The 20,195-nt window shown below is 43.0% G+C and overlaps 2 protein-coding genes across 3 annotated transcripts in view; one reads left to right on the forward strand and one right to left on the reverse strand.

The window, feature by feature from the left end:
* SGSM3 (small G protein signaling modulator 3) overlaps positions 1–15,552 on the reverse strand; it is a 50,438-nt gene extending 34,886 nt beyond the window's left edge. For both annotated transcript variants that reach the window (XM_036252727.1, XM_036252726.1), the window contains exon 1: positions 15,458–15,552. The gene's annotated coding sequence lies outside the window, so the exon portion shown is untranslated. The remainder of the gene's footprint in view (positions 1–15,457) is intronic.
* Positions 466–1,006, forward strand: LOC118624445 (small ubiquitin-related modifier 1-like). The gene is made up of 2 exons (XM_036252728.1): positions 466–538; positions 804–1,006. Exons 1-2 carry the CDS (start codon positions 466–468, stop codon positions 998–1,000), a joined length of 270 nt encoding a protein of 89 aa, XP_036108621.1. The 3' UTR covers positions 1,001–1,006.
* Positions 15,553–20,195: the final 4,643 nt, after the last annotated feature.

The raw sequence follows: 20,195 nt of genomic DNA on the forward strand, positions 1-20,195 counted from the left end.
GGAAGGAAGTTCTGGACTCTCCTCTGAGTTCTGTATTGACAACTAGCATGATAACATTAATGGAAATAAAAAAAAATTAAAAAAATATTCTGCCACAAGTTTGCCACCCCTAATAAGGCACATTTTTCTCTCTCCTATGCACTTCTTTTGGTTTTCCTCTACATACATACATAGTTTTCCTATTATAGATTTAAAATAACTTTCTCCATTGAACATTAAACTATTAGCCATTTCTCCAGTAATTATACAGCCTTTATAGCCATATTGTTCTATAATTTACTAATCTGGTCCTCTGTTGACAGGATATTGAAGCACCTAAAAAGCAATTTTTGCGAAATAGTGGAAGTCACTACAGACGCGGTGTTGTGCTGTGGGGAAGGGACACGGATCTGTAAATCCCAGAGCGAGGTTCTAACTACTTGAAGCCGCTGCTGTGCAGAGACCCTGGGTGAAGCCACCATCACCATGGCTGACCAGGAGGCAAAACCTTCAACTGAAGTCTTGGGGGATAAGAAGGAAGGAGAATACATTAAACTCAGTCACGCCCTGGCCGGTTTGGCTCAGCGGTTAGAGCACTGGCCTTGGTCCAGAGAGACCCAGGTTCAGTTCCCGCTAAGGGCACGTACCTCGGTTGCAGTTTGTCCCCGGTCCTGGTTGGTCATGCGGGTGGCAGCCACTCAATGTGTCCCTTTCACGTCGATGTTTCTCTCTCTCTCTTCCTCTCTCTCCCTCCTGCTCTATCTGAATAAAAAATAGAAAAATGTCCTCAGGTGAGGAAAAAAACAAAAAACAAAAAAACTCAGTCACTGGACAGGATAGCAGTGAGATTCACTTCAAAGTGAAAATGACAACACATCTCAAGAAACTCAAAGAATCATACTGTCAAAGACAGGGAGTTCCAATGAATTCACTCAGGTTTCTCTTTGAAGGTCAGAGAATTGCTGATAATCACACTCCAGAAGAACTGGGAATGGAGGAAGAAGATGTGATTGAAGTTTAACAGGAACAAACGGGGGGTTATTCAACAGTTTAGATATTATTTTTCTTTTCTTTTCCTCAATCCTTTTTTATTTTTAAAAATAGTTCTTTTGTAATGTGGTGTTCAAAATGGAAGTGAAAACTGACCCTTTATCTCTTTAAAACATCTGGTAATTTAAATTCTAGTGCCCATTATTCATTATTGTTTGTTTCCATTGTGCTGATTTTTGGTGATCAAACCTCAGTCCCTTTCATGTTGCCCTCTCCTTTTTAAATATTACATTTGTGCACAGGAAGGCCGCCTTTTTCAGGACTGTGCGTTTTCAGGCTTGTAATGAATAAGGTCGACCATTGCAGGTGTTCATAATGACTTCTAATTGGCCCTGAAGTTCTAGCATGTGATTGCTTCACTCCTGGACTATGACTTTCAGTGGGACATGGAAGTTTTTCAGAGACCTGAACTGTGGAAAAATGATCTTTCCTCAACTTGAAGCTACTTTTAAAATCTGAAGGTCTGGACCAAAAGAAGAGAAATATCAGGTTGGAGTCAAGATGACAGGTGAGAGTAAAGACTAACTCCAAAGATGGCTTCACTGAAGAGAAAGTATTTTAAGAGTAAAAAAAAAAATCTTGTCAGAAGATCCCAGAAAAGTTTCATTAGCAGTTAATAAAGTTACTCATGCATAAGGGTGGGGGGAAAAAAGCAATTTTTTCAATAAAAACAATGCTGTGAGGAACTCTCCCTCTAAAGATTTTAAAAATGACATTACACACCTGTCTCATTTGGAAGAGGAATTGAATTTTTAAAGTCTGCTTTTTCTTTTTTTTTTTTTTATCCTCACCCAAGGACATTTTTCGATATTTTGTTCAGATAGAGTGAGAGAGGGAGCGAGAGAGAGAAGCATCGACGTGAAAGCGACACATCGAGTGGTTGCCACCCACACGACCCAACCAGGGCTGGGGACAAACTGCAACCAAGGTACGTGCCCTTAGCGGAAACCGAACCCAGGTCTCTCCAGACCGCAGGCCGACGCTCTAACCGCTGAGCCAAACCGGCCAGGGCAAAAGTCTCCTTTTTCTACTTTAGTGTCAGGTTTGTAAATAGAAATCAAAATATAAGATTAGGTTAACAACAAATGACTGGTATTGGAGTTTAATATGATGCCACTGGAAGCAAGGCAATTAACCTAATGACCCTTAAAGTAAACTTAAAATTGTATAATTATAGCACAGTGGAAAATTTCTATTTTATTAGTTGACTCCAGAATGCTTTCCAGAGAAAGAGTTTATCTTCATTTGAGAAAATGTCTTTCTTTTTTCTTTTATTTATTTTAGAGAGAGGAAGAAAGGGCGAAAGAGATAAAAACATCTATGAGTGAGAACATCGTTTGGCCACCTCTTGCATGCCCCCCACTAGGGATTTGGCCCACAACGTGGGCATGTGCCCTAATAGGGAATCTAACTGGTGACCACCTGGTGCATGGGTTGACGCTCAATCACTGAGCCACACCGGCCAGGCTGAGAAAATATCTCGATAAACTCCTTAAAGGTAAACCTTGAAAACACAGATTAGAAGAAAAAAGAGATCTGTCAACTGCCTAGCAAAAAGAGATCAAGAGAAACTTGGAGATAGGGGAGAACAGAAAATAGAGATGAGCAGGTATGGCTCAGTGGTTGAGCGTTGACCCATACACCAGGAGGTTACCGGTTCGATCCTTGGTCAGGGCACATGCCCAAGTTGTGGGCCCGATCCCCAGTGGGGGTATGCAGGAGGCAGCCAATCGAAGTTCTTGCTCATCGACGTTTCTATCTCTCTCTCCCTCTCCCTTCCTCTCTCTCTAAAAAATCAATAAAGGCAAAAAAAATTTTTTTAATGAAAAAAGAAAATAGAGATGGCCTGGACTACAGAAGGGAGGGGAAGAGAAGTCCAAAGACAAAGTGAAGAGCTGCATCCTGTAACAACACAGTGACCTATGAGACATTAACACTCTGTGCGTCTGGGTTTGAGGCGGCCTTGAGGTGGGGAACACATGCTTCTGAAGAAAAGGATAATCCCCAAACCCATTATTGTGTTGTTGCAAGGTAAAATCCCTTTGTCATTCCATATCTTCAGTAAAGTTTGCCCTACCTATAAAAGCCTTGACCCATGACAGGGGTAGACTGATGAATGGAAGATTCCCACATACATGATTCTTTTTAAGTTCCTGTGCGTGGCTCCTGTGCTTCCTCTGCTTGTAATGCCCTCCATTTGACCTGACTTCTCATTCTTCAAGGCTCAGCCCAGGCATTTCCTCCTCCAGGAAGCCTCCTCTGACACTCCCCAATCTAGTTGTGTCAGGAGCCCCTATTCACTCTATAACAGTAATTCTTAACCTTACTAATGCTGCAATCCTTTAATACAGTTCCTCATGTTGTATGTGGGTGTATCTGCACGTGGGCGGACCCACCTTGAGACAGATAGAGGAGCGGTGTCTCGGTTCCTAAGACCATTGGAAATGTGTGTTTTCTGATGGTCTTAGGCGACCCCTGTGAAAAGGTCGTTCGACCCCCAAAGGGGTAGCGACCCACAGGTTGAAAACCGCTGCTCTGTAACATACCATACAACCCATCTATAACATATTCATCTTAATAATGGCTACCATTCATTGCAGACTTTCTAAGTGCCGGAAACTCTAATAAGCAAAGCTGTATTAAAACATTTATAGGCCCTTTGGTTCAACAATTTCCATTTCTGGAAACTTATTCTACACTTCAGCAAAATGATTCATATACAAGGACACTCCCTATAACACTGCTTATCATAGCAAAATATTAGAAAACCTAAATATCCATCAATAGAGGACTGGTTAAATAAAGGACAATACATCTAATAAAATAGTGTACATCAGTAAAAAAAGAATGGGTAGCTATTTATGCATTTATAAAAAATTATCTTCAAGATACATTAAGTGAAAAAAGCAAGAGCAAAACAGTGAGAAGAATGGTAAATATTTGTGCCAAAAAGAGGAAATTTTTCACATAAAATTTAGAAGGCTATATGTGAGAGGAACTGAGTGGCAGAGAGACTTTTTACTTAACATCCTCTTGTACCTTTAACACATTCTTTTTTAATTTATTGATTTTGAGGAGAGAGAGAAATATTGATTTGTTGTTCCACTTATTTATATATCCACTGGTTGATCCTTGTATGTGCCCTGATCAGGGATTGAACCCAAAACCTTGAGTTATTGGGACAACGCTCTAACGAGGTACCTGGCCAGGCAACCTCTTGTACCTTTTGAATTTTGAACTATTTTAATGTATTGCCTGTTTTTTAAAATATCTCTGGCTGGTGGTGCTCAGTGGTTAGAGCGTCGGCCCAAAGGACCAAAGGATTACAGGTTTGATTCCCAGTCAGGAGCATGTACGTGGGTTGCCCCAGCCCTGGTTGGGGCCTGTATAGGAGGCAGCCAATCAGTGTCTTTCTCACATTGATGTTTCTCTCCCCATCCACTTCCACTCTTTCTAAAAATCAATGGAAAAAATATCCTCAGGTGAGGATTAAAAACATAAATAAAAATTTAAAAAAGAATAATAAAGAATAAAACAATAAACACCTTTAGATGGCCATAGAATAAAAAAGATTAAGGTGTCCGGCCAGTGTAGCTCACTGGTTGAGCACTGACCCATGCACCAAGAGGTCTCTGGTTCGATTCCCAGTCAGGGCACATACCCAGGTTGTGAGCCCAATCCCCAGTGAAGGGCATGCAGGAGGCGGCCAATCGATGTTTTCTCTCTCTCAACCCCTCTCCCTTCCTCTCTCTCTAAAATAAAAAAATAAAGATTAAGGTGCCCTGGCTGGTTTTCTCAGGGGTTAAAGCATTGGCCCACAGACCAAAGAGTCGCAGGTTCGATTCTGGTCAAGAGCACATACTTCAGTTGCAATTTGATCGCCGGCCCTGGTTGGGGTTATGTAGGAGGTAACCAATCATGTTCCTCTTTCTCTCTCTCCCAAAAACATGAAGGTACCCACCCTGCGCTCCAGTTAATTCAACATAAAAATAAAACTAGGTATAAGGGAGTGCAACCACATTTAGATTTTTTCCAAGATGACTTTTACTATGTTTCTATGAACTGTCCAATGTCAAGTTCTTTCCATTTTCTTTTTCTTTTTTGTCTGTTTTATTAGTTCCCTCAGCATATGCTCAGTCTAGCTAGACAATCAATCCAGCACAGCTGATGTTCATTAGATCCAATGAAGACATTTTAGTTTTTACCACATCTGACCCTCAGTAGCATCGCATACTATAACTCTCTTCTCAGGCTGTGCAAGCATCATGACCCTTTGGTTTTACTTTTGCCTTTCTGGCTGCTCTTTCTGAGTCTCCCAGTTCCTCCTCCACTGCTGGTTCTGAATATGCCTAATATTCTGTCTGAGACCCTCCTATAGTTCTTGGCCATCTTGTTCACTCTTGTGGCTTCAATGAACATCTACAGGCACATGACAATGATTTCTATCTCCAGGACACATTTCTTTCTGAACCTCAGGATGGCACATCCAGCTGCCCATTGGGCCACTCCTCCATATTCTTCATATTTACCATACTCCAAAGTGAAATCATCATGTTCCCTCATGAACCTTGCCCTCCTCTAGTGGTCCCTATCTCAGGAAACTGGCATTATAACCTACCCATCCACTCTCTCCAGACAGAACTGGGCCTCATGACTAATGAATTCTCCTCCACCCTCCCACCTCCACCCCTCAACTCTTAAGGTGCCCTGGCAGGTTTATCTCAGTGGTTAGAGCTCAACTCTTAGGCTTTTCCTAATATTTTTTTAATTTCCCGTTTTTTTCCCCCACCTGTTGCTAGTTTTCAGTTGGGCTGTCATAATTTCTCACCACCACAGTTGTTATAAGTCTCTCAACTATGATCCCTAACCCCCAAGTCCCATACACTCTCCACTCTGAAGCCAGAGAAATCCTTTTAAAATGCAACTAATCATTTCCTTCTCTTTAAACCCCTTTTTCTTCCCTTTGACTTTAGGAAAAACTCCAAATTTGATAACTTGGCTTATAAGACAACATATGATCTAGTAGTCCCTGCTAACCATTCCAGCTTCATCTCTCAACACCTATCTCTCATTCGCCCTCAACACACGCTCTATGCTCCAGCCACAGAATACCTTTCAGACCTTGGAACCCATCTACTTTCTCTCAGAGTATGCTGCTAAATGAAGCAATTATTCAACAGTATGAAAAGAAAGTCTTCAACCTTGGGCACCACCAAACACCATGATAAGGCAGCTAGTGGCACTAATCTTCCAGAACTGGCTTCCTGCTCCAGTCACCCTAGTCATTCTTGTTGAAAACATGTTTATTATTCATATCATCCTTTATTTATCTACCTTAGTGCCAAAGACATATGAAGACCCATCATATTATCCAAATTTCTCTACTGACTCCCTCAAAACTGGCATCAGCAGAAGAGCAAAATGACTCCAGTAATCAACTCTACCTTGAGCGCTGCTCCTGTTCCCATAGCTAGGACTGCTTTCCCTTCCCTGAGTCAATATTTCCTTTGTGACCACAGATAGTGTTCCTTTAGGCAAGAATTGGGGGTGATTGTGCAAGGCAGAGCAGACTGTGGAAAGAAGACCATGGAAATAGGAACCTCCCCCAGAATTCCACAAGCCCAGGTATGGCTCCCCCTTTCCTGCACAGCAGCACCAGTTAAATGAAGCTCTGCTGTGCAGACTTCTGAACCATGCTCATCCACTCTAGGTCTTCCTGTAAAATAATTAATCATGCAAGGTAATCTGGTTACCTCCCTGAGTCCCTCCCAGAATCATTCCTCTAAGTTTATAGCCTGGCAGTCCCTGGATGGTGACAAGGAAGCAAAAGCAAGGTACTTCATGGACCTTCTGTCATTCCCATTACCAGGGGTAGGGTACAACAACCTCCTTAGAAATAAAAGTGAAACAAATAATGGTTAGTTAGCTAAATGCAACTCAACATTCAGGTAGCTCTGAAAAATAGTAGGTGATAGTTTTTGAGGAAAAAAAATCTCCCTGAGGGCCGAATGGCAAAAGTGGCCACTGAGAACTTTATTTAGTTATTTATTTTTTTGTGGTACGTACCCCTAGTGGGAACTGAACCCGGGACTCTCTGGTCCGCAGGTCAATGCTCAACCGCTGAGCCAAACTGGCCAGGGCTGCCACTGAGAACTTTAAAGTTTATATTAACGTAGAAGCATATAGCACTTAAAATGAGATCATAAATGTAGTTAATAAAGTCCCTATTCCTCATATAATTAAACCACAGAGGTCTACAAACTATCTTATATTTAAGTCATTTATATGGCCATACCATCTATATAATTACTCAGGATGTTTCAATTACAGATATGAAAATAACTACATAAATAACCCTAAAGTATGGTAATCCAATCCTATTTACTTTGTGGCAGTGAATGGATTGAGGTTTTAGAAGGGAGGTACCAAGGAAAATATTTACCACTGAGCTAAGAAACCTGAAAAAACCAGGGCCCAGAGAGGTTATGCCTAAACTGTCCCTCTATACCACACTGACTAGTACAACTGTACTTGTCAATTTGGGGCTTAAATTTGAACAGAAATCTGTTTGCCAGTAATGTTTACTTCTTTATTCTTTTTTTAAAAAATATGTTTTTATTGATTTTTTAGAGAGAGGAAGGGAGAAAGACATATAAACAGATACATAGATTGGCTGCCCCCTGCACAACCCCCACTGAGGATTGAGCCTGAAACCTGAGCATGTGCCCTGGCCAGGAATCGAACTGGAACCTCTCAGTTCATGGGACACTGCTCAATCCAGAGCCACACTGGCCGGCTACTTTTTTATTCTTTTTAGGGATACTGTAGATTGTATGCTTCAGACATTTGAAGATAACCTTCAGGTCTTCTCTGAGATTTCTCTTCTCTTCAGGTTAAAGTTAACCTGTTATTTTTACTCTTTTCCAGGTAATATGGCCTCATGTCATGTAACAGTAAGTTAAGGGAGTTTCAGCTGCGAACCAAAAAAACAGGCTTTGGGTAACAAATGACATTATATAGGGATGTATTGAAAGGATATGAGGTAGGGCACAGAACTGAGGAAAAGCTGAAGAACCAGGTCTTTGAGAAAAAATAACAGAGTAGCTCCAGTGTCTATATATTAGGAATGAATCCGGATGAAGAAGCTGTGACTGTCTGTCACTGTGTCATTCAACCTAAGATTCAAATTAAAGGAGGAACACATCAATTTGCTTAACATCTATTGGCCTAACCTGGGTCATGTGCCCACCACCTACCTTGTCTGGTGTTTCCTCAAAGTAAAATTGAGCTGCTATTCTCAGAAAAACCTGGACTGGCCAAAACAACAGATGTCCACTCAACTCTCAAAATGTGATGCTTCATATTCAATGGGAAAATCCAGGTGTGACCCTGGCCAGGTGGCTCAGTTGGTTGGAGAAATGTCCCCTACACCAAAAGGTTGAAGGTTCGATCCCTGGTCAGGGCACGTATAAGAGGCAACCAGGCAACCTATTGATGTTTCTCTCCTCTCTTGCATGGATGTATCTCTCTCTCTCTCTCTCTCTCTCTCTCTCTCTCTCAAATCAATAAAAACACACTCTCAGGTAAAGATAAAAGAAAAAAAAAAAAATCCAGGTGTGGAGGAGGAGCAAAGCCAGAGTATTGCCTTCATGCTTGCTGTATGACCTTGGATAAGTGACCAAACTTATGCTTCATTTCCTATCTGTAAGACAATGATGATCACAATATACTGTATTTAGGAAAACCAAATTAGAAAATGTGAACTGACTTATAAACTCAAAGCTAGCCCTGGCTGGTTTGGCTCAGCAGTTAGAGAATCGGCCTGTGGTTCAGAGAGACCTAGGTTTGGTTCCCGCTAAGGGCACGTACCTCAGTTGCAGTTTGTCCCCGGCCCCAGTTGGAGTCATGCGGGAGGTGGCCACTCGATGTGTCCCTTTCACGTCGAGGTTTCTCTCTCTCTCTCTTCCTCCCTTTCCCTCCCACTCTACCTGAACAAAAATGGAAAAATGTCCTCGGGGGAGGATTAAAAATAAATAAATAAAAAGAATAAACTCAAAGCTAACCATAGTAGCCAGTGCTTATGGATTGCCTGTCAGATACATGACACAGATTTTATTTAATCTTCAAAACAACCCTATGGCCCTGGCTGGTTTTGCTCAGCGGTTGGAGCATTGGCCTGTGGTCCAGAGAGACCCGGGTTCGGTTCCCGCTAAGGGCATATACCTCAGTTGCAGTTTGTCCCCGGTTGGGTCGTGTGGGTGGCAACCACCCGATGTGTCCCTTTCACGTCGATGTTTCTCTCTCTCTCTCCCTCCCACTCTATCTGAACAAAATATCGAAAAATGTCCTAGGGTAAGGATAAAATAAAACAACAACAACTCTATGAAAGTAGGAGGTTATGAGCACAAAATCTGGGGCCAAGCACTTATCTGTGTGGCCTTAAGCAAGTTACTCAGCATTTCTGTGACTGTCTCCTCACCTTAAGTGGGCATAATACTAATAATATATAGGGTGGTTGTGAAGATTAAGTTAATGTAAGTAAAATTCTGTGCCTAGTAAATACTCAATAATTAGTCATTATTATGAGTGGTGGTGGTAGTAGTAGTAATTATTTCCATTTTACAGAAGAGAAAAATGAGACTTTAGGAAAAGTTATATCAAAGTTTAAAGTGGTAGAGCCAGAATTTGAACTTCATTGTTAGGTGCTCCTAGTTACTATACTCTACTGACTTCAGAAGTTTAAAAAACAAACAAACTGTGTTTGGACTTTAACCCTAAACTCATGTTACACAAATTAAGGATATTTACAAATGAAACTCAAACACAAGAAGAGGGAAATGATCTGCTGTTTCACATCTTTAGAATGTTAGCTAGAAGGTTATCTAGAGTTCTAGAGAGGGCTAGGAATAGTCTTATAATTTTGTTTAAAAAAAAAGTTCTCTATAATTGGAAATCAGGCCCTTCTTAAGAACAAGCCTTCTGATAACTGGATTGGTGTATTCAATCTTATTTCTGATATTATTCTCTTTTTTATCCTCACCTGAGGACATTTTTGCATTTGTCCTCAGATAGAGCAGAAGGGAGAGAGTGAGGAAGAGAGAGAGAGAGAGAAACATCGATGTGAGAGAGACACGTCAACTGGCTGCCACCCACACAACCCCAACCTGGTCCTGGGACAAACTGCAAGCGAGGTATGTGCCCTTAGCGAGAACCAAACCCCTCTCTGGTCCCCGGGCCGACTCTCTAACAGCTGAACCAAACTGGCCAGGGCCTCTCTTTTTTTTGTAATCCTCACCTGAGAATATATATATTTTTATTGATTTTAGAGAAACATTGATAGGCTGCCTCCTATATGTGCCCAGAATGAGATCGAACCCCCAACCTAGGTATGTACCCTCATCAGGAATTGAACCCACAACCTTTTGCTGTACAGGACTAGGCTCCAACAAACTGTGCCACCTGGCCAGGGCTGGATGTTACTTATTGATAAAGCTATTTAATGATGTCTCTCTCCTCATTTATGAATTGTGACCATAGGTAATGAGCCTAATTGGTCAAAAAGAAGGGGAGGTGCCATCCAGCCCATGTGGCTCAGCAGTTGAGCATCAACCCATGCACCAAGAGGTCGCCAGTTTGATTCTGTCAGGACACATGTCCAGGTTGTGGGCTCGATCCTCAGTGAGGGGCATATAGGAGGTAGCCAATCGATGCTCTCTCTCATTGAAGTTTCTATCTCTCCCTCCCACTTCTTTTCTCTCTAAAATCAATAAAGGAAAAAAAAATCACCTGGCTGGTGTAGACCAGTGGTTGAGCATCGACCCATGTACCAAGAGGTCACCGGTTCAATTCCCGGTCAGGGCACATGCCCAGGATGTGGGCCTGATCCCCAGTGGGGGACATGCAGGAGGCAGCCAATCGATGTTCTCTCTCATCAGTGTTTGTATCTCTCTCTCCCTTCCTCTCTCTCTAAATCAATAAAGAAGAAATTAATAAAGAAAAAATTAAAATAAATAAATAAAGACAAAAACAAGAAGGGGAGGTGCCCAGTATGGCTCAGTTGGTTGAACATCGTCCCATGCACCAAGAGGTCGCAGGTTCAACTCCCAGTCAGGGCACATGCCCAGGTTTTGGGCTTGATCCCCAGCAGGGGGCATGCGGGATGCAATTGATGTTGATGTTTCTCTCTCATGAATGTTTCTCTCTCTCCTTTTCCCTTCTTCTCTCTCTAAAAACAATAAAAACATTAAAAAAAAAGAAGAGGCCCTGGCTGGTTTGGCTCAGCGGTTAGAGCATTGACCTGTGGACCAGAGTCCCAGGGTTCGATTCCAATCAAGGGCACGTACCCTGGTTGCGGTTCGGCCCCGCCCCACCCCAGTTGTGGTTGTGCAGGTGGCAACCAATCGATGTGTCTCTCTCACATCGAAGTTTCTCTCTCTCTCCTTCTCTCTCTCTCTCTCTCTCTCCCTCTCCCTCTCCGTCTCCCTCCCAATCTGTCTGAATACAAATGTAAAAAATATCCTCGGGTGAGGATTAAAAAATAAAAATAAATAAAAAAATAAAAAAAGAAGGGGAGGTGATACTATTCAAACAATGGTGTCTTCAAAATCAGTTCATAAGCTATAATGAAAATAAGCCTCACTTTTTTAGCCACATAATACTCCTGGAGCACTAGTACATCTAGTACATGGAGTACATGGATGTGCAGAACACATCCTAGGAAGTGTTCGTTTAACAAATATTCATTGATCTCCTACTACTATTCTAGGAGACAGAAGTGAGGTGGTGAAAAAGACACTCTACTTTCACAAACTTTACATTATAGGCAAGTATTATTAAAATAAAAATTAAGGATCAGTTCCCAAGTCTGTCAGACTCTAAAGCATCACTGGTAAGATACAGCTTCTCCTAAAAGTCCACACCTAAGAATGTAGTCCCACCACCAGTCTAAAACAATTTAGGTTTCACTCTGTTGGCAGGCTCATGTCACTTTATTCTTCTTCTCCTTCTTCTTCTTCTTTTTTTTGGTTAATCTTCACCCGAGATTATTTTTCTATTGATTTTTAGATAGAGTGGAAGGGAGGGAGGGGGACAGAGAAAAACATCTATGTCACATCCATTGGTTGCCTCCTACACGACCCTGACCAGGGGTGGGGGGTCAAACCTGCAACACGGATATGGTGCACTTGACCAGGAATCAACCTGGGACCTTTCAGTCCTAGGGCCGACACTCTAAACTCTGAGCAAAACCAGCCAGGGCTCCAGTGTCACTTTCTCAGCGAAATGTTCCTTCCCCAACTCTCAAGAGCAAAGATTGCTGTCAGCAGTTAATATATCACATTGACATGTATGAATTTCTTTTTCTCCCTCATTATTCCCTAAACAGGGCAAGAACCATGTTTTGGCCTCTTTGTAAGTCTAGAAGATGGTACAAAAAGTAGGTATTCAATAAATGGTTGAATGGGACTCATGAGAGCAATTTTAATAGAGTTGAGAGTGGAAGCCAAACTGCAATGAACTAAGGCGTAAATGAAAGAGAAGGGTGGAAAATGGTAGTAGTTTGAAGGAGATATGTAATCATAGCCAAGTTTTATACTTTTATTTTTAAATATGTTTTTATTGATTTTTTAAGGGGGGGGAGAGAGAGAGAGAGAGAAACATTGATATGAGAGAGAAACATTGATCAGCTGACTCCTGCATGTCCCCCACCAGGGATCGAGCTGCAACCTGGGCATGTGCCCTAACCAGGAATAGAACTGGGACCTCTCAATCCAGGAGACACAATCCATCCACTGAGCCATACTGGCCAGGCAAAGTTTTCTACGTTTTTAAGAATGAGAAAGACTTGCCCTGGCCGGTTTGGCTCAGCGGTTAGAGCGCTGGCCTGTGGTCCAGAGAGACTTGGGTTCGGTTCCCGTTAAGGGCACGTACCTTGGTTGCAGTTTGTCCCCGGCCCTGGTTGGGTCATGTGGGTGGCAGCCGTTTGATGTGTCCCTTTCACATCGATGTTTCTCTCTCTCCCTCCCACTCTATCTTAACAAAAAAATGGAAAAAATGTCCTCGGGTGAGGATAAAAAAAAAAGAATGGGATAAAAAAAAAAAGAATGAGAAAGACTTGAACATATTTGTTAGTAAGGTAAGTACAGCACATTAGAAAGAGGAGGGGTGTTATAGTCAGACTTGAAGTTGAATTCTGGCCCTTTCACCATAACTGTAGGCAACTCACTAAATTTCTGTACTTCAACTTATACATAAAATGAGACTAATACCTACACCTCACAGTAACAATTACAGCACTTGGCAAACAGAAGACATTCAATAAATGTTATCAATGATTATCACTGTATGCAGAAGCCTGAACTAATTCAACCATATAGCTGTGCTTCAGTCCAGATTTCCTGTCAGTCTATGTGTACTGTATCAGGGCAAAGAAACAGGATTTTTATTTCTTCTGTGTACCACCCTCTGTGCTCTTCCACTTCCTTGTGACTGTCTGCGTGAGCTCATGAATGGCTGCTATGGAAAATTACTGACTTCACCAGCTGAGAAACAGAGATGATCTGGAGAATAAGTAGATTAAACTGACGTTAAATAATCAAATGTACAAGATTTTGGGCTTCTGCCAAAACTCTCATCCAGAACAAAGAAGAGAGAAACACAAGCAGAGAACATTAAGTTTCTAAGCCAACAGGTGTTCCCAGCATCTACTATAGACACAGAAAGATGGCTGTATGATAAAAGATGATTCTCTAAGTTCCTTTTTCAATGTTTCACCCTAATGTCAGGCTCATTTCTGTGAGGTGCTACCCTAGTTTATGGACTTTTCTGTCAACCTGACAAGACCCCAAATTCAGAGGCTTAGTATGCTAAGCTTTTATATTAAAATAATTTTTTGCCCTGGCTGGTTTGGCTCAGCGGTTAGAGCGTCGGCCTACGGTCCAGAGAGACGCTGGGGGCATGTACCTCCGTTGCAGTTTGTCCCCGGCCCTGGCTAGGTTGTGTGGGTGGCAGCCACTCGACGTGTCCCTTTCATGTCGATGTTTCTCTCTCTCTTTCTTCCTCTCTCTCCCTCCTACTCCAGCTGAACAAAAAATGAAAAACTGTCCTCCAGTGATGATAAAAAAAAAGTTAATGCTCTGATTACACTCTTGTTACCTGTATCTGATTAACAGAACCAGAAACACCACCCCACCTCCCACCCCTGCTCCCAGATCGCACACATCCATGCTTAAAAGGGGATGCGTGAATGAGGACTAGAGCCCAGGCTAATTCGACAATTAGTAATGAAAAGGCTACGTGCACTAAGGATTATCAAAAGACAGGAAAGATACAGACCTTTATTTAGAATCAGTTACAAACTAATCATGGAGAACAGAAATAAATATGTAAAACAAAGAAGGTATAACTACTGTTTAGAGTTCAGAGAGAACTGGAAGAAGTGAGGAAGAAAAAAAAGCAGAATATATACGTGTATCCATAAAGAATCACAAACATAATCACAAGAGCTACAAGTAAACAAGTCAACGTTGAAAATTCCGTTTTTTTCAGTCTGATTAGGAACTTGAATTTACCAAGAAAGAGTAAGACAGAGGGTAAACACTCCAGGGCACCTCTAAATACCCCACCAAAACAACAGCAGCAGCAGCCAGCAACCCACCACAATCTCAAGTGCTGCACAAGGCTGGAAAATACAATTCAGTAACTGAAAAGAAACTAACGTCACCGCCACCTGGATCATTAAACTAGGTATGAGAGTAATTTTCCAAATTCCAATCCTGATCACGCTGGGTGGTCCTAATACATGCTCAATGTACCCAAAGTTAAACGCAAACAATGTGACAATGTGTCCGGACCCCGGACCTGCATCTTGAACGCAGTCACAACTTAAATCTGAGGAAGATTTTGCTGCTGTAAATGTGTTCGAGGCAGCCGTTCCTTCCAAAAAAATAAAAAATAAGCCCCCCACCACGCATTTGTGCAGTTGTTGTAAAACTGCTCCCAGCTGCCTCAGGGGACGGTACTGATTCGGGCTCGGGCACCCTCACGACCCCGGCACTTAAGCTGGGGTGCCGGCGGCCCCCACGTCCCGCTAGGCCAGGCTGAGCCACCTGGGGGGGGCCGCCTCCCGGAGGCCGGCCCCGCTCGGAGCAGGGACTCTGGGACACGCTGGCCGGAGCCTCGTCCCCGCCCCGCAGGCCCCGCTCCCGGACGCGAGAACCCGCGCCTGATCGCCACCGGCCGAGGCCCCAAGCCAGGCGTCGCACCAGCGAGGTCCGGCCGGGGCGGTGCTCCTCCCTCCTCAGCCCGTCAGTCAGCCCGTCGGTCAGTCAGTTTGTCTACAGCCGTCCCCGCGTCCCCACCCGAGGGGCATGTGTGGGCCTCGGGCCCCACAGACCCAGCCAGTCTCATCAGCCTCTCGCTGCGCACTCACCTGCCCCACAGATGTCCAGATTCCCTGCCGCCGCGAGTCCTCGCCACCTCAGTGCCGACCCGTCAGGCTCGCGGCTCCGCGGCTTCGCAGCTCGGATCCAGCCAGCGCTCGGTGGAGACACTGCGCACGCGCGCGGGGCTGAGCCGGGCGGCCGCGGGGCATGCTGGGGGCTGAAGTCCTCCCAGTCCGATGGGCTGGAGGGGCGAGGTTTGCGCGCCTCGGAATCTGGTTTTCGAGCCTCTTTTCAGAGCTGAGCAACCTCCGAAGCCCATTTCTAGCTTAGCATTGCCCAATGGCCTCCCGTCTGCACTGCAGCCGTTGGAACTTTGGGCAGTATGGGGTGAACCATCTATCAGGATGAGGGATAGACGCGAAAGGGCTCTGGGGAAGGAGGGGCACTTACTTGATGCTCCTTTTCTAATTAAAGTGCCTTCTTTACAGGTGTAGGGAACCAGTACAAGACCAGCCTGCCTGATCCACGCTTACACAATTAACAAGACTTGGAAAGAGCCCTAAATTGGAACAAATTGGTTGAGGTCATGCCCAAGAAATTACTCCCCGGGCATGCACAATACAGTGGGTATGTATAGTCAGTCATAGTTGTGTATTTGAGTCACTAAACCGCGCTAACCGCGTTGAACTCATCCACAAAATGTGAATGTGAGTGCATGGTTGTGAGAACTAAATGTTGTTTGAGAAAATATTAACACACAGTGCAAACTAACAATCCAAGAGGGTGGCAGGCCCATCTCTATATGATATCCACGTCCTGGTTGACATTAGGCTCTAGGTTGGGGAAAAAAAAATGCTTGCCACATTTTGGAAAGGTCACCAAAAGGTACAATAGTATTACAGGAATGTTCTCCTAGAACTTTGTCCCTACTCTGAAGAGATATAAATTTAGTTGTAGGCCCTGGCCGGTGTTGCTCAGTTGTTTGGGCGTGGTCCTGAGCACCAAAAGGTTGCGGGTTGAATTCTTGGTCCAGGGAACAGGCCTGGGTTTCAGACTCCATCCCTAGGTGGGAGTTTCTCTTTCTCTCTCCCTCTCCCTTCCTCTGTTTTTTAATTTTTTACTTTTAGAGCTACTTACTAACCTAAGCCCAGATTCATAATTGTATTCCAAAGTGGTGATGCCCAGAATAAGTGAATGGGAACCATAGGCAAAGCCTACAAAACATAGTAGGGCAGTCTCAGTCAGCTTAATGTTTTATGCTCACTTTACAAAGCACTTTCACATAATTCACAACACACCTGTGCTGAAAGCAGGGTGAATTTTATCATTTGAATTTTATTGAGGACCCAACCCAAATAGTGAGAACTACTCCTAAGTGACAGAGCAGAGAGCTGAACACAGTTTCTGTGACCAAGTTCACTTTTCTTCCAACCACACCCCTAGCTCTTAGAAAGTCTGATCCCTGGTCAGGGCACATACCAGAGTCAAATGAATGTATTAATAAGTGGAACAACAAACAAATGTTTCTCTCTCTCTCTCTCAAATCAATCTATTAATAAAAAACATTTTTACAATGCCTTAGAGCAAGGAATTTAAGCCTTTTGAGTGTGGTAACATCCTTTTTTCTCATATCACAACTTTTAGGGGCAGTATTTCTAAAATGTATGTTTATGGGAAAACAATTTCTTGAGATAGTTGTAAAGTAAGCAGATTGTCTTGCTCACCACTGTTCCTAGCTGAAAAAACACCTGTTAAAGTATGAAACCTGGACCAGAAACAAAGTATTTTGTAAATACTTATTTCCTTCAGGTTATTACTAAAGAAATAAAGCTTTCTAAATGTGAAGTATAATATAGTTTACCCTTTTTTTTTTTCTTGAAAGAAATGAGCAACTTAGTTACTTAAGGAACTATGGGACAAATCCTTCTGAGATCTGTTATTTGGATTTCTGCATTACATATTTTAAATATACTTGACCTGTACTCTTATACCTGGCACTATCCTAATTACAATTTTTTTAAATTCTTTTTTCTCTTTAGAGAGAGGAAGGGAGAGGGAGAGATAGAAACATCCATTGGATACCTCCTGCATGCCCCCCACTGGGGATTGGGCCCACAACGTGGGCATGTGCCCCGACTGGGAATCGAATCAGCAACCTCTTGGTGCATGGTTCGTTACTCAACCACTCAGCCACACCAGCCATACCTAATTAGAACTTTTATTTTTATCCTCACCTTAGGACATTTTTGCATTTATCTTCAGATGGAGCAGGAGAGAGGAAGAGAGAGAGAAACATGGATGTGAGAGAGACACATCAACTGGCTGCCACTGATTGGCTTACACCCACATGACCCCAACCGGGGCAGGGGACAAACCACAACAGAGGCACATGCCCTTAGAAGGAACCGAACCCAGGACTCTCAGGTCCACGGACCAATGCTCTAACCGCTGAGCCAAACTGGCCAGGGCCTAATTAGAACTTTTTTTTTTTTTTATCCTCACCCGAGGACACTTTTCCATTTTTTGTTCAGATAGAGTGGGAGAGAGAGAGAGAGAGAAACATCGACATGAAAGGGACACATCGAGCGGTTGCCATCCACACGACCCAACCAGGGCCGGGGACAAATTGCAACCGAGGTACGTGCCCTTAGCGGGAACCGAACCCGGGTCTCTCCAGACCACAGGCCAACGCTCCAACTGCTGAGCCAAACTGGCCAGAGCCTAATTAGAACTTTTAAAGACAGCTGTCCCATTCAAGTTTAAAACCATGAAAGAGGTATAACAGTTTCCCATTATTTTAAATGTTTCAATGCCTCAGAGCCATAGCAATGAAAAGCTAGATCACGTGTACATGGAAACTGACTCATAGCCTTCATGGCTCTTCTTCCCAGTCTCACATGTGACCACTTAAAACCACTATTCAATATGAGCTTGTTATTTCCCATGAAACCCCTTGTGGGGATTATGGACAGGGTTCCCCAAAATGCCTTCAAACCCCTCCTTTCATGCTATCCTGGGCTGGGATGTTGCCTAACCACAATTTCTGACCCACTATAGAAGAGCAAGGCCTAATACCACCACAAATAGCACTAGCAGAACCAAGTACAGCATCAGAATCTGAAAGGGCAGGTCAAACCTTGCTTTTCTAAGGCCAAAGGACCTTGTTATATGAGAAGATATAGAGGGCCTCTTATTATCATCTACCCACTCAGTTCTCATTTGATCTTTTGTCCAAGTAGTTACCTGTAGATTATCTTGTCTTCTGACGAGCTCATTTTGAAAGCTGGGCCAGAAACCTAGCTGTTTCTTCTTGGTTTGGACTTTTCATGATTGCAAATTTACACCTACACTCACTATTTACATCACTCCCCTGCCTTCTCTCTGCCTCCCCCCCCCCCCCCCCAAATTTGGCCTCTAAGAACTTCTCTGTATATAGCACTTAATAAGGTAAGGACAAGTTCACAGATCCAGAATGAAAAACCACATTCTACTTTGACTTCTAGTTACATATAGTATTAGCTAGAATTTTGTATTCATTAGACTACATCTCTGGTAAAGAACATACCTTAACACACTGTTGACTGGAAATTTTATGCAGAAGTTATCTCACGTCACCGGCTATTTTTTCGTAATTGTGTATGAAAGTGAAACAATCTAAATAAACTTCAGTATACTTTATTTATACATAATGAATTTATTATTTTTTTACCCTCACCTGAGGACACCCTTGCATTTATCTTCAGATAGAGTGGGAGGGAGAGAGGGAGGAAGAGAGAGAGAGAAACATCGATGTGAGACACATCATGTGACTACCACCCACATGACCCCAACCGGGTCAGGGTCAGACTGCAACCAAGGCACACGCCCTTAGTGGGAACCAAACCCAGGACTCTCTGGTCTGTGGGCTGATGCTCCAAACACTGAGCCAAACTGGCCAGGGCTATACATAATGAATTTAAATGAAACTTTTACATATCTGCTACATCTTATATTTTATACAAATATATTTTAGCAATTTTTTTGGTGTGGTATACTGTATAGCAATCACCTTTTGAAACACACACTTTACATGTTCTAGTTGGATTTTTTTTTATACCAGCGACTATTTTTTCTAAAACATATTGTCCTGAAAGCCTAAAAGGTGAATCAATGTAAGGAGCTCTTTTAGAAGTACTGAAGTGTTAGGTTCTGAGCTGCACTCATTTGAACCAGCAGATATCCACTCCCTAGCTACTTTAATAATATAGAACGGTGTGCTGTTTTTCGAACTCCAGCCCTCAGGGCAAATAGTCACAAATACAATAACCCTATATTACCCTGAGTTTCAAAAATTGAAATAGCCAATGCAAGTGCAAACACGAGTTAACTCATGAGTGGTCAGCAACGTTTGGGCATGAAAACATGAGTTCTTGTAAGTGGTCAACAATGTGTTATATTTGAATTCCAGTATTTAAAATGTTGACAGCCCTGGATGGTTCGGCTCAGCGGTTAGAGCATCAGCCTGCGATCCAGAGACCCAAGTTCAGTTCCTGCTAAGGGCATGTTCCTCGGTTGCAGTTTGTCCCCAGCCCTGGTTGGGTTGTGTGGGTGGCTACCACTCGATGTGTCCCTTTCACGTCGATGTTTCTCTCTCTCCCTCTCCCTCCCACTCTATCTGAACAAAAGATGGAAAAATGTCCTCAGGTGAGGATTTAAAAAAAAAAAAAAAGTTATGACAAAATGTAATTTCTGTTCCAAATGGGATCTTGGAACAGAAAAAGGACATGAGCTAAAAACTAAGGACTT

Source organism: Molossus molossus, unplaced genomic scaffold, assembly GCF_014108415.1.
Source record: "Molossus molossus isolate mMolMol1 unplaced genomic scaffold, mMolMol1.p scaffold_m16_p_10, whole genome shotgun sequence".
NCBI classification, from domain to species: domain Eukaryota; kingdom Metazoa; phylum Chordata; class Mammalia; order Chiroptera; family Molossidae; genus Molossus; species Molossus molossus.

Coding starts and splice junctions, on each gene's coding strand:
- LOC118624445 (XM_036252728.1), top strand. CDS start 466: ATGGCTGACCAGGAGGCAAAACCTTCAACTGAAGTCTTGGGGGATAAG. Junction 539..803: donor AGGAGAATACATTAAACTCA/GTCACGCCCTGG, acceptor AAAAAAACTCAG/TCACTGGACAGGATAGCAGT.